This window comes from Homarus americanus, unplaced genomic scaffold (genome assembly GCF_018991925.1).
Source record: "Homarus americanus isolate GMGI-L3 unplaced genomic scaffold, GMGI_Hamer_2.0 scaffold46973, whole genome shotgun sequence".
Lineage (NCBI taxonomy): Eukaryota > Metazoa > Arthropoda > Malacostraca > Decapoda > Nephropidae > Homarus > Homarus americanus.
Genome location: NW_024735516.1, coordinates 610784 through 625645, shown reverse-complemented (window position 1 = coordinate 625645; position 14862 = coordinate 610784). Strand labels below are relative to the sequence as shown.

At 43.8% G+C, this 14862-nt stretch overlaps 1 protein-coding gene across 3 annotated transcripts in view; it reads left to right on the top strand.

The window, feature by feature from the left end:
* Nucleotides 1–14862, top strand: part of LOC121871254 (phospholipid-transporting ATPase ID-like) — a 179389-nt gene that overhangs the window by 47836 nt on the left and 116691 nt on the right. For 2 of the 3 annotated variants that reach the window (XM_042373466.1, XM_042373465.1), the window contains exon 4: nt 3544–3927. In XM_042373466.1, coding sequence (XP_042229400.1) covers nt 3891–3927 — 37 coding nt within the window. In that variant the 5' untranslated portion in view covers nt 3544–3890. Of the gene's footprint in view, nt 1–3543; nt 3928–11183; nt 11713–14862 lie in introns of those variants that run through there. The other variant, XM_042373463.1, reaches the window with a different exon arrangement.

Sequence of the window (14862 nt, the reverse complement as noted above, 5' to 3'; positions counted from 1 at the left end):
CCCCCCCTTCCCCTTGCCCTTCCCTTCCCCCTGCCTTCCCCTTCCCCTACCCTTCCACCCCCCTTCCTCTACCCTTCCTCACCCTTCCCTCTGCCCTTCCCCCACCCTTCCCCTACCCCTTCCCTACTTCCTCACCCCTTCCCCTACTTCCCCTACCCCTTCCTCTACCCCTTCCCCTCAACCTTCCCTCTACCCCTACCCTTCCCTCTTCCCTTCCTCTACCCCTACCCCTTCCCTCTACCTTCCTCTACCCCTACCCTTCCCCTCTACCCCTTCCCTCTACCCCTTCCCCTCACCCTTCCCCTCTGCCCTTCCTCTGCCTTCCCCTCTACTACCCCCCCTACCCCCTATACCCCCCCTACTCCTACCCCTCTTCCTTCCCCCATCCCCGCTCCCCAAGCTCTTCCCTCTTCTGTAATGCTGGCCCCTGGTGAGTCAGTTTGTTAGTAAATGACGGCCACACCCACCTGCTGCCCCCACCTGCTGCACACCCACACCTGCTGCACCCCCTGCCACACCCACACACCTTGCCCACACACACCTGCCGTCACATCTGCCACCCACCTTACACCCACACCTGCCACTTCCCACCTGCCCTTACGCCCTGCCTGCCACAAATAACACAATGAATAATTCTAATATAGGCTTATTGGTTTCACGGTTAACTCTACGCTATATATATATTACTCATTAACCGAACCAGACCAGACCAGACCAGACCCCGACCAGACCAGACCAGACCAGACCAGACCAGAACCCGACCCGACCAGATCAGATCAACGTGAAGTTAATGTTTGAGTGTTGTTATAGTCTTAGGTATTATAGTGGAGACAGGAAGATTGATAATGTGGTATTACGTTAAAACCACTCTGGCCATGATTGGTTGTTTACAGCTCTTCAAAAGGCCACACGTGTTCCTACTACTGTCTGGTTAGGTTAAGTAGGTCATTGAGTCCTCGGCTGTCTGAGAGGGTGTTACGTCAGATTAAAACAACGTTATTTTTTTTTATGGGTTTTTCAAATTTTAATAAACTTTTCATGTTTTTTTTTCCTTTATTAAAATCTACGTCGTGCAAGTGACCCATCGACCTCTTAGAATTAGTCACAAGTGAATTTAATATTATTTGAATTAGTTACATCAACCCCACAAATGAACCACAGTTATAGAGATTAACATTTAATGGCTATCTTGGGATACCATTGGTTAAATCGACTTAGTATTTACCATTGTTTGTATACCTGCACATTCTATAGACTGTTGTACATGCAGAACCAATGTGTATTTGGTTGACGAATTTATTGAAGGACAATTAGTATCTGGTGTATCTTTCTATCTCTCTCTCTCTCTCTGTATTTATTTATTTATTTATTTATCTTTATTTATTTATCTATATACATTATCAATTTCACTCTGACGTATCGGGTCTGGGCACTAGTTTGGCTCCTTATAAAATACACGAAATATTCTGGGAAACTTTCAAGATTGTGGTGAACAGTGTGTGTAGTGGGTGTGTAATGTGGGGGTGGTGTTGTGTAGGTGTGATGTACTGGGTGTGTAGTGTAAGGGTATTGTGGTGTAGGGGTGTTGTAGTGGATGTAGTGTAGGGGTGTTTTAGTGGTTTCACGTGAAAGGCCAGTACCCCTTAAGACAAAATACATGAGTTATGCCGAGCAATAGAGATTTTTTGTGCATTAGAGAAAACGTTATCCGTGTATCCCTAACTAAAGTAATTTTAATTCTATCCCCCCCCTTCTACTGGTGTGTGGTGGTGGATTAAGAGGTACAGAAACTTTAAAGAAAGAATTGGTAATGGAAAGTTTTACAAGACGAATTTAGAAAGGTATTAATCTTTTTTTGCTTTTAATCGTCTCATCATCTCTATCCGTAAATTATTCTTTTTTATTATATAATATTATGTGTGATTATTACTCTACAGCGAACCTTTGATGTTACTGATTACCGTATTTGCAATTGTGTTTATATATGTAACAGTTAATTCAGGGATTAACAAACTGCTTTTATTTGGAAAGGGAAAACTAAAATTACAATTATACGAAGACGAACCCAGAGTTAGTTCTCAAAGTCACTTTAACTGCAGCCAAACAACGCCACCTCTCTTACGGCAGGAGACGCCACTCTTGTACTGTACATTTCTCTCAATAGATGGTGATCAGAGAGTTGTAGTGTCCTCCTACTTTACATAACTACTACTGGATTTGATTTAGAGTTGAAAGTTGAATTTAAGTGTTAATATATTTGGTTAATAACGTTTACTTACATGATACAGTATTCCCAAGACTGCCGTAATGATAAGGGAGAATACATGGAATTAATAACAACAGGAGATATATGTACAGTACAGTATACACTGAGTAATCGTTGTGTATATACTGTCCATAACTTGAAGTACAGTATAGTGAAGGGCGGGGCAGTGTTAAGGCTTCTCGTTGTCGATTGTTTTTTTAAGACAAAACATTGTTTATTATAAGTCTCCAGGCAGATAATCTTTACTGTATATGTCCTCCTTGTGTCTCCCACTTGATCATTGAATGATTGTTTTTTTAAGACAAAACATTGTTTATTATAAGTCTCCAGGCAGATAATCTTTACTGTATATGTCCTCCTTGTGTCTCCCACTTGATCATTAATGACCCCTCACCCTTGACCCCCTCACCCTGACCTCACCTTGACCTCTCACCCTTGACCTTCACCCATATCGTCAAAGGTGTTCATATTATTGGAGCTAGAATAGACTGCTATCTACTTGAAACCATTGACTCTGACCTTGACAAAGGAACGACCTGAGAGTCTATGGTTCCATCCAGCAACACCAGAACTATTTCTCTCTCTCTCTCTCTCTCTCTCTCTCTGCCCCCTCTCTGCTCCCCTGCCCCCCTCCCTTCCTCTTCCATCTCTCTGCCTCTCCTCCTACCCTGATTATACGGGCTCTCCCCTGCATCAGCTACGACTCTCTCTGTGTTCAAGCCACCAGGCCAAGATCCTGGTTGTATACTTAAAGGAATAAACGTGCCTTGCAATAGTCTTACCTTTTCCCAACTCTAACGGTGAATTGTCTTTAGAAGCAACGTAAGACCCTGAATGATTCATTTAGTGACTTGACACAGGGTGGGTCAAGATATGGCCGATCTTACGCTGAGACCGCCGTGGTGAGGAGATGATGACAATCTCACTTCCTCCTCCCTCAGGATGTTAATTTTAGAGAGAGAGAGAGAGAGAGAGAGAGAGAGAGAGAGAGAGAGAGAGATGATAATCTACTTCGTTAATATAAACCACCACCCAGAAAGACCAACTTATGAAAGAAACACGAAATATTATGAGGTCAGTACTATCAGGGGGTTTATATTATATGGCAATGATACACTGTGTGTGTGTGTGTGTGTGTGTGTGTGTGTGTGTGTGTGTGTGTGTGTGTGTGTGTGTGTGTGTGTGTGTGTGTGTGTGTGTGTGTGTGTGTGTGTGTGTGTGTGTGTTTACATTATTTGTTTGATCTCATTAACACTGAACTTTACTTTGTTCAACAGTGTGGATGGCGGTGTGGCCGTGTTGGTGCCCCCGGGGTTGTGTGAGGGTCACACACGGGCTGGCTACCACCACTCCCACCACCACCGCTACTACCACTATCAACTCGCCACAACCACCATCTGCAGCAGTAAGTGACATCTCTCCCCCCCCACCCTCTCAACCACCACCGCCTTAACTCAGCTTCCCGGACGTCTTCTACAGCGCCTCCGTCACCAGGGGTCTAGTGCTGTACCCCCGCCGCTACTGTAGTGCACCAGTGCCTCTCTTAAGCTAGTGCTCCTGTAAGCCAGTGCCTGTCCGCCCCTACTAGTGGTACTCCTACTCACCCGACGACGCAGCTTCCACCATGGTTCGTGCTTCCACTAGATCCACTCTCAAGAGGGGTGAGTACAGCCCGTGTTTTGTTATTACCTCTGACGTCACCAGGTTCAGTGATGTCATCTCTTGTTTATTGTTATGATGCCTGACGTCGCGAGGATCAGTGATATCATCTCGTTTTTTTAGATCCCTGACGTCACGAAGATCGGTGACGTAATTTCTTGCTTTGTGTTGTAATTACCCCTAACGTTTCGAGGAACAGTGACGTCATCTATTGTTTGATGTTATCCCTAACGTCACGAGGGTCAATGACGTCATCTACCATCGTCATCTCTCCGGTTAGTTAAGAGTTCTTACTAAAACGTCAACAACACCGCTGACGGTCATCTGCAGATGAATGACAAGATAATTTTACCCCTTGAGTACGATAACGTACATACACAGAGACAAGTGTACTCGTGTGTTTCCTCTGCTGCCAAGTGAACACTACTCAGGTGTCGTCGTACTAAAGGGATTATGTTATGTCACTCAGTGGGTTAGTTCATTATACTCTAGTGGTAGACTGAGTCTTCACTTACCTGTCGAGTGAACCAATTTCTCTACTTTAGGCTAATTACCCTATGCAGCTTAATAAGGTTATGGTAGGTTAATTACTTTGCTGTGTACACCTGGTACTGCTAGTGTCACCTGTGTACACCTGGTACTGCTAGTGACACCTGTGTACACCTGGTACTGCTAGTGTCACCTGTGTACACCTGGTACTGCTAGTGTCACCTGTGTACACCTGGTACTGCTAGTGACACCTGTGTACACCTGGTACTGCTAGTGTCACCTGTGTACACCTGGTACTGCTAGTGTCACCTGTGTACACCTGGTACTGCTAGTGTCACCTGTGTACACCTGGTACTGCTAGTGTCACCTGTGTACACCTGGTACTGCTACAATGCTAGGGATACTAGTGTCTGGCGTTTAAGGAGGTGAGGTAGTGAGTGTTGTGGTGGTGGTAGTAGTAGTGGTGATGAGTTGCCTGGGGTGGTGTTGGGGTGAGGTGGTGGTAGTAGTAGTGGTGATGAGTTGCCTGGGGTGTGGTGGTGAGGAAGACGGGTAAGTAGTGTGTTGCTGGAGCGTGCGTGGTGAGGGTGGTACCACTCGACCTCCTCATAACAACTCTGGCTGTTCTCAATATTATTCATCACTATTTTACTGTCAACAAAGATATGACAGTACATTTGTGAGTTTCATAATTTTAATAAACTCTTTTACCAGTCTTCGCTCGCCATAAATTAAAAGTGACTCGTTTCATATTTTTTTTGGTGATTAATAGTCAGATTTTTTTTTTTTTACTAAGATTCGTTCATCGCAAATACCGAATATTTTTTTCGAGGGGTAATAAGAAAATTTTAGAAATAATCGTGTTTAAATAAGTGAAGGAGTGACAACGATGATGGAAAATGTTTTAGTTATAATATTTTGTGATTAAAAGGTTATTATGTCAACAAGAATAAAAAAGTGTTACGATGATTTATTATAGTCTCATATTTAATAACTAAACCACGATCTTTATGATTACATTTTACCGTGAGTTACATAATTTATGACCATGAGAGTGACGCAAGGCGGATTGAAACACGTCTGACGCAACATTATATTAGTCGTAGTACTATATTATTATTATTATTATTATTATTATTATTATTATTATTATTATTATTATTATTATTATTATTATTGTTATTATTGTTTTTATTATTATTATTATTATTATTATTATTATTATTATTGTTATTATTATTATTATTATTATTAATCACGGGCAAATGCAAATTAATCTGTACCGTAGCTGGGCCCCGCTTAGATATGTTTCATTTTAAACTCCTGAAGGCGTTTGACTTTGTTTATTTTATTTTTATATTCAAAAAACATTTTAAATAACAGTTCTTCCACCTTACAGTAATTACAAAACATAATTAACTCTGTACACCCACACAGTGTAGGTCACCCCGTGTTAAGTGGTACACAGACTTAAAGAACATAAAACATTACACTTCCTGGAGAATTTTTTTATGATTAGCTGACGGAGAGAGAGAGAGAGAGAGAGAGAGAGAGAGAGAGAGAGAGAGAGAGAGAGAGAGAGAGAGAGAGAGAGAGAGAGAGAGAGAGAGAGAGAGAGAGAGAGAGAGAGAGAGAGAGAGAGAGAGAGAGAGAGAGAGAGAGAGAGAGAGAGAGAGAGAGAGAGAGAGAGAGAGAGAGAGAGAGAGAGAGAGAGAGAGAGAGAGAGGAGAGAGAGAGAGAGAGAGAGAGAGAGAGAGAGAGAGAGAGAGAGAGAGAGAGAGAGAGAGAGAGAGAGAGAGAGAGAGAGAGAGAGAGAGAGAGAGAGAGAGAGAGAGAGAGAGAGAGAGAGAGAGAGAGAGAGAGAGAGAGAGAGAGAGAGAGAGAGAGAGAGAGAGAGTATACGTAAATTTAGCCCTTGTCAGCCTTGTGTCTGTCCCTTTATAAATATGTAGGTCTGTTTACGTTTGTGTGTATTATACGGCATGTAGGTCGATGATGTAGGTTTGTTTACTGTTTGCAACTCCCTCCCACTAATAACCTTCATTGGGGTGTTGGTGATGGTAAGTGTTGGTGATGGTAAGTGTTGGTGATGGTAAGTGTTGGTGATGACGATAGAGTTGGTGATGGTGTTAAGTGATGATGGTAGTGATAGTGTTAATGTCAATGATATTGTTGGTGACGGTGTTGGTATCAGTGATAGTGATGGTGATGGTGACAGAAGGAGACGCTGGTGGTGAATGAGAGGTGAGGAGATGACATGTAAGTGAACGTCCTCCCGCCCTGTGAGGCTTCAGTGGTCTGGCCTGTGTGTGTGTGTGTGTGTGTGTGTGTGTGTGTGTGTGTGTGTGTGTGTGTGTGTGTCCAGGTCGTAACGCTTGGAGGAGCACCACGCGAGAAGGTGTGTCAATACTTTCGAGTTAACCCGACTGCAAACCGAGGCAGACAAGCTCCAATGCTGGAAAGACGCTGCCACCGTCCCTCCCGCACTAGATGCAGCCCTCCACATGTGCAACGACTGTGGACGACCTTGCGGCCCCGTATCGACCTCTTTAGTCACCTCAAAACTCACCAACCTAGGTGACAAACTTAATAACTCATATCATAGTATCATAGCTGGATGATCGTCATACTCGTTTCCGAGTGACAGCAAAGTAGTAGTAGTAGTAGTAGTAATATTAAGGTAATAAAATGGCGGCGAAGGTGTGGCTATTGGGGGAGGCTGGAGGCCACGTTATTCTAAAAAAAAAAGTAGTAGGTGTGTGTGTGTGTGTGTGTGTATCAGTGTACAGTATATAGGCTCTTGAAGGTATACAATCAAATGCCTGTATACTGTACAACACCTGTCCCTTCTTCAATATAACCGGACACGTTTTTATGCAGATGAGGGTTTGGCGTCACGAGGCAGTTTTGTAGTTTTAAGGCTAACTGAAGCTCCTGAATCTCAACTGGTTAATGTTTCTATTTTTGCCAACCTTAACCTAACTTAGCCTGACCTGACCTAGCCTGACCTGACCTAGCCTGACCTGACCTGACTTGACCTAACCTAACCTAACCTAACCTATTTGCATGTGAAGCTTCTCGTAAGGGGAGTATTATGAAGCTTCGAAATGTTATGTTGTTAATCTCGTGAAACTACTGTACTTAGAACATAAGAATGGAGGAAACTGCAGCGGGCCTATTGGTCCATACTGGGCAGTCCCGTTTACACCCATCCCCTATTGCTCATATAAGCAGCCAACCTATGCTTGAAGCTATCCAGCGTATTCGAGTTAATGATGATGTTTGGTAACTTGTTCCACTCATCCACTACTCTGTTACCAAACCAGTGTTTACCTATTTCGCGCCTAAATCTAAATTTGTCTAATTTAAAACCATTGTTACGAGTTCGCTCCTGGTTGGATAGTTTGAGTACCTTTGTAATGTCCCCTTTGTTTAGCTCTGCCTTCCACTTATACACCTCTATCAGGTCGCCCCTCACTCTACGTCTCTCGAGGGAGTGCAAATTAAGATGCTTTAACCTGTCTCTGTACTCAAGGTTCCTAATGCCCGGGATTAGTCTTGTCATTCTCCTCTGAATTCTTTCCAAGGATTCTATATCCATTCTGTAATACGGTGACCAGAACTGAACTGCGTAATCCAAGTGAGGTCTCACAAGAGCAAGATACAGTTTTAGGATGACCTCGCTAGTCTTGTACTAACACTCTTTGTATGAACCCAAGTACTTTATTAGCCTTGTTACGGGCAAAAACACATTGTTTACTTGGCTTAAGGTTCCTACTTATCATTACTGTAGGAACCTTAAGCTTAATCAACTCTCCATCTTACTTCATTATTAAGTTAGGTCAGGTCAGGTTAGGTTAGGTCAGGTTAGGTTAGGTTAGGGTAGGTTAGGTTAGGTCAGGTCAGGTTAGGGTAGGTTAGGTTAGGTCAGGTCAGGTTAGGGTAGGTTAGGTCAGGTCAGGTTAGGTTATGGTTTCAGGTTAGGTTAGGTTAGGTTATGTTATGGTTTTAGGGTAGGTTAGGTTAGGTTAGGTTAGGTTAGGTCAGGTTAGGGTATGTTAGGTTAGGTCAGGTTAGGTTAGGTTAGGTTATGTTATGGTTTTAGGTTTGGTCAGGTCAGGTTAGGTTATGGTTTCAGGTTAGGTTATGTTATGGTTTTAGGTTAGGTTAGGTTATGGTTTTAGGTTAGGTTAGGTTAGGTTATGTTATGGTTTTAATGTAGGTTAGGTTATGGTTTTAGGTTAGGTTAGGTTAGGTTATGTTATGGTTTTAATGTAGGTTAGGTTATGGTTTTAGGTTAGGTTAGGTTAGGTCAGGTTAGGGCATGTTATAGTTAGTTAGTTAGGTTAAGTGTTATGGTTTTAGGTAGGTTAGGTTAGGTTAGGTTAGGTCAGGTCAGGTTAGGGTATGTTAGGTTAGGTCAGGTTAGGTTAGGGTTATGTTATGTTATGGTTTAGGTTAGGTTAGGTTAGGTCAGGTTATGGTTTGTGTTAGGTTAGGTTATGTTATGGTTTTTTAGGTTAGGTTAGGTTAGGGGTCAGGTTAGGTATGTTAGGTTAGGTTAGGGTTAGGTTATGTTAAGTGGTTTTAGGCAGGTTAGGTTAGGTTATGTTATGGTTTTAGGTTAGGTTATGTTATGGTTTTTTAGGGCAGGTTAGGGTCAGGTTAGGTAGGTTAGGTTGAAATAGGTTAGGGTAGGTTAGGTTAGGTTAGGTTATGTTATGGTTTTAATGTAGGTTAGGTTATGGTTTTAGGTTAGGTTAGGTTAGGTTATGTTATGGTTTTAATGTAGGTTAGGTTATGGTTTTAGGTTAGGTTAGGTTAGGTTATGTTATGGTTTTAGGGTAGGTTAGGTTATCTTGAAGCTTCGAAATAATAGTATGGAACTTTGAGAAGCATCTTTTTCCCCTTAGTGGTGGTGTGTATGTATTGTGATGTATGTTACTGTGTATGTCGTGATGTGTGTATGTGTTACGATGTTTGTTGTGATGTTGTAGGTGTTTGTTGTGATGTTGTAGGTGTTTGTTGTGATGTTGTAGGTGTTTGTTGTGATGTTGTAGGTGTTTGTTGTGATGTTGTAGGTGTTTGTTGTGATGTTGTAGGTGTTTGTTGTGATGTTGTAGGTGTTTGTTGTGATGTTGTAGGTGTTTGTTGTGATGTTGTAGGTGTTTGTTGTGATGATGTAGGTGTTTGCTGTGATGTTGTAGGTGTTTGTTGTGATGATGTGTATGTGTCGTGATGTGTGTGTTGGTGGTGACCTTAACACCAGGAAAATAATTTTAAAACATATCAAGATACCCGCAACACTTTTTTAACGAAGATCTTGTGAAGCTCCGGTCACGGGTGTGTGACGGCCGAGGTGACGGAATGAGGATTATGTGTGTGTGGGAGGGAGGGAGGAGGGTACTACTGAGAGGAGGAGGAGGAGGAGGAGAGATAAGTCTTGTTCGGGGTGAGAAAGTGCTAGAGGGAAGCCCCAGAGTAGTATCACATGGACGTCATTCATAGATCGTGTGGAGGTATTCTGACCCCTAGTGTTACTCTGCCTGTGGTCCTTCCCTTCCTACAGTTCTGTCTTCCTTGTGTGTAATAATAATAATAATAATAATAATAATAATAATAATAATAATAATAATAATAATAATTAACGGTTTATTGAAAGAGCTTGGCAGCCAGAAGGCTGAAAATATACAGTTACATATTTGGGAAATGGGTTTCGATTTACAAATAATATACAAGTAACATAAGTGACACAAATAAGATATATAATAACTAGATGGGGAAAAGCTCAAACTACAGGGCATTTCAACATAGTGACAGTGCAAGAAGTAGTATTTACTGGGAGTGAATACACTGGTTTATTACAAGTTATTGATAATTTTTACAATGGTTGGGACTGGGCTGTTCTTATAGCGATCAGTTCGTGCACGTATGGGCTGGATGCAGTTGTGGTGTCAAACAGCAATTCTCAGGCTAGGGATCTCAGGTGGTAGTAGGAGCCGGTGTCGAGGATGGTGTAGAAGCTTCTTACCAAATTTGCAGATGTGGTCGTGGTGATGGTCAGTGAGTCAAAGGTCCGTGTTGAGCGCTGATATGTATGGAGTAGAGAGAATATTCTTTTGCCTCTTTTTAGAGTGTTTGCGTTGTGTGGAATTTGGGGAGAGAGCAGAGGTAGGGGAAACTTGGGTGAGCTTAGGAAAGTATGAATATTGATAAAACACTGAGGGAGCTCGTTGCCAGAACTCCGAGGACTTGAGTCGGCTTGGAGGTGGAGACAGAGCGGAGGTTTGACAGCTTCACTGACGTGTGTGTGTGTGTGTGTGTGTGTGTGTGTGTGTGTGTGAAGACGAACACAAAACACTGTTAGACTTGGACGGTACAAATAAGGTGTAAGCTACTTGTGGACCCTGGCCGCTAACTCACTCACTATTGTATTTACTTAACGTGAATATTAAAAAAAAATCGTGAAAAAATACCACTATAATGAACTATTATTTTACTTTACCATTACCAGGAAATGACAGTCGTATTGGAATTATTATTCTACAGGAAAAAAAAAAACACTTAAGCATAACAGTAATGATGAAATAACTTTATATAAAATTAGATAAGGAATAAAAAGTATATAATATAGTAGTGACATATAACTACACATGGGACAAAGGTAATGTGTATGGGGATACCATATGACAAGAGATAATACAAATCTTGGTTTACCAGCCTTCACAAATTTTCTAATAGAGGTCCTTGAAAAAAAAAATAAGAAAAAAAGATACTTAGTTCTTGAAAAAAAAAGGTCCTTCAAGGAGACCACCAAAGGCTTCATACAGAAAAAATCGAAAGCATGGAAAGATCTCTGGAAGTGCTCACTTGTTGCATGGAAACATTAATTACAGTTCATTGGTGAAAATTGCTCCCTGTGGAAGACTAAACACAATGATCATAAACACCCTGGCAACTTAAAGAGAGAGATTGTGTTTGATCCTCACCTTTACAACACAAAAACATTAAAGTTCTGTTGACTGATGAAAATGCTTAACTCTTGACTATGACACCTTGGAAATATATCGTGCGTGTGTTGGTCATTGACAAGGTGGTGTTGGACTAAGGTGGAATGGGTGACATACTCGAGGTCAGCATGTTCACCTTCTGCGTCGAGTGGGTACTGGGATGGGACCTGGCCCTGTGGAGATGCCCGCTCCTCCTGCTGGCCGTGGCGGCTCTCCTGGCCATCGTCATCTTGGTCCTACTTAAACGCCATATGTGTCCTTGTCTCCTGCCCACCATCAGCACGACAGGTAATGTGGTGTCTCGTTCCTCTTGTAGACACCCTTGATAGTGAGTCATTCCTCTACACCCTTGATAGTGAGTCATTCCTCTACACCCTTGATAGTGAGTCATTCCTCTTGTTGTCACCCTTGATAGTGAGTCATTCCTCTTGTTGTCATCCTTAATAGTGAGTCATTCCTCTTGTCACCCTTGATAGTGAGTCATTCCTCTTGTTGTCACCCTTGATAGTGAGTCATTCCTCTTGTTGTCACCCTTGATAGTGAGTCATTCCTCTTGTTGTCACCCTTGATAGTGAGTCATTCCTCTAACTCAAACACTTAACCATTTGGGGTAAAAGTTTCTTGTTTGTGATGGAGTCTCAAGGCCCAGCCCACGAGAGTCACCCACAGCCAACCAAATCATCTGAAATCGATACACCATCTCTCTCTCTTCGCCCATTCAGCCTTTACTTGACATTTACTTGGAGCAGATTTCACTACTTGATAGACTTACCTGATAGACTTACCCGATAGACTCTACCTGACAGAGACTCTCTACCTGATAGACTACCACCTGATAGACTCACACACTCCGGGTTTCTAGTGTTCTGTAGAAAATATGATTTTTTTTCAGTTTAATTTCCACCGTGTCTAGTTCTGGCTTTATGGTGCTGTTCAAGAGTGGGTATAGTAAAGCAAGGAGTAAGTATAGTGTTGGAGTGGTGTATAGCAGTGGGTGTATAGTGGGGTTAAGGGAGTGGGTGTATAGTGTTGCTGGAGTGGGTATAGTGTTGGAGGGGTGTAGTGTTGTTGAGTGGGTGTATAGTGTTGCTGAGTGGGGTGTATAGTGTTGTTGGAGTGGGTGTATAGTGTTGTTGAGTGGGTGTATAGTGTTAAGCTGGAGTGGGTGTATAGTGCTGTTGGAGTGGGTGCATAGTGTTGTTGAGTGGGTGTGTATAGTGTTGCTGGAGTGGGCATAGTGTTGTTGAGTGCGGCAGTGTTGTTTATGGGTGCATAGTGCTGTTGGAGTGGCGTACAGTTGCTTGTTGAGTGGGTGCATAGTGCTGTTGAGTGGGTGCATAGTGTTGCTGATGGGTGCATATGGTTGCTGAGTGGGTGTAGTGTTGGTTGAGCAAGTATAGTGTTGTCGAGCGGGTGCATAGTGCCGGTTGAGCGGGTGCAGTTGCTGAGCGGGTGTATAGGGGTTGCTGAGTGGGGTGCATAGTGTTGAGTGGGTGCAGTGTTGTTGAGTGGGTGCATAGCGTTGCTGGAGTGTAATAGTGTTGCTGGAGTGGGTGCACAGGTTGCTGGAGTGGGTGCATAGTGTTGCTTGAGTGGGTGCATAGTGTTGTTGAGTGGGTGCAGTGTTGCTGGAGTGGGTGTAGTGTTGTTGAGTGGGTGCATAGTGTTGCTGGAGTGGGTGCATAGTGTTGCTGGAGTGGGGTGTATAGTGTTGTCGAGTGGGTGCATAGTGCGTTGCTGGAGTGGGTGTATAGTGGTTGTTGAGTGGGTGCATAGTGGTTGCTGAGTGGGGTGCATAGTGTCAGTTGAGTGGGTGCATAGTGTTGCTGGAGTGGGTGTGGTACAGTGTTGTTGAGTGGCGACAGTGTTGGGTTGAGTGTGGGTGTACAGTGCGTTGCTGAGGAGGGCGTATGCGTTGCTGGAGTGGGTGCATAGTGCTGTTGAGTGGGTGCATAGTGTTGTTGAGTGGGTGCATTGGTGTTGCTGGAGTGGGTGCATAGTGTTGCCGAGTGGGTGCATAGTGCTGTTGAGTGGGTGCATAGTGCTGCTGAGTGGGTGTATAGTGTTGCTGAGCGGGTGCATAGTGTTGTTTCGAGTGGGTGTATAGTGTTGTTGAGTGGGTGTATAGTGCTGTTGAGTGGGTGTATAGTGTTGTTGATGGGTGTGCAGTGTTGTTGAGTGGGTGCATAGTGTTGCTGGAGTGGGTGCAGTTGCTGAGTGGTGTATAGCGTTGCTGGAGTGTGCATAGTGTTGCTGGAGCGGGTGCATAGTGTTGCTGGAGTGGGTATAGTGCTGTTGGAGTGGGCGTATAGTGTTGCTGGAGTGGCGTATAGTGTTGTTGAGTGGGTGTGTTAGTGTTGCTGGAGTGGGTGGCGAAAATAAGTTGAGCGGGTGTATTGCGGGTTGTCGAGTGGGTGCATAGTGTCAAGCTGAGCGGGTGCATAGTTGCCTGGAGTGGGTGCATAGTGTTGCTTGAGTGCGCAGGTTGCTGAGCGGGTGCATAGTGTTGCTGGAGCGGGTGCATAGTGTTGCTTGAGTGGGGTGGCGAAAGTGTTGTTGAGTGGGGTGTATAGTGCTGTTGAGTGGGTGTATAGTGTTGCTGGAGTGGGTGTACAGTGTTGCTGGAGTGGGTGCATAGTGCTTGCTGGAGTGGGTGTATAGTGCTGCTGGAGTGGGTGCATAGTGTTGCTGGAGTGGGTGTACAGTGCTGGCTGGGAGTGGGCAGTGCTGCTGAGTGGGGCGTAGTATTGCTGGATATGGGTGCATAGTGCTGTTTATGGGTGCAGCGTTATTGAGCGGGTGTACAGTATTGCTGGAGTGGGTGTACGGTGTTGCTGGAGCGGGTGTATAAAGTGTTGTTGAGTGGGCGATAGTGCTGCTGGAGTGGGTGTATGAAAGGGTTGCTGAGTGGCGTACAGTGTTGCTGGAGGGTGCATAGTGTTGCTGAGTGGGTGCATAGTGTTGTTGAGTGGGTGCATAGTGTTGCTGGAGTGGGTGCATAGTGCTGCTGGAGGGGTGCATAGTGTTGCTGGAGTGGGTGCATAGGGTGTTGCTGAGTGGGCAGTGTTGCTGGAGTGGGTGTATTGTGCTGTTGGGAGTGGGTGTATGTGTTGTTGGGTGGGTGTATAGTGTTGTTTGAGTGGGTGTATAGTGTTGTTGAGTGGGTGTATAGTGTTGTTGGTGGGTGTATAGGTGTTGTTGAGTGGGTGTATAGTGTTGTTGGAGTGGGTGTATAGTGTTGTTGGAGTGGGTGTTATAGTGTTGTTGAGTGGGTGTATAGTGTTGTTGAGTGGGTGTATAGTGTTGTTGGAGTGGGTGTATTGTGTGTTGTTGGTGGGTGTATAGTGTTGTTGGTGGGTGTATAGTGTTGTTGGAGTGGGTGTATTGTGTTGTTGAGTGGTGTATAGTGTTGTTGAGTGGGTGTATAGTGTTGTTGAG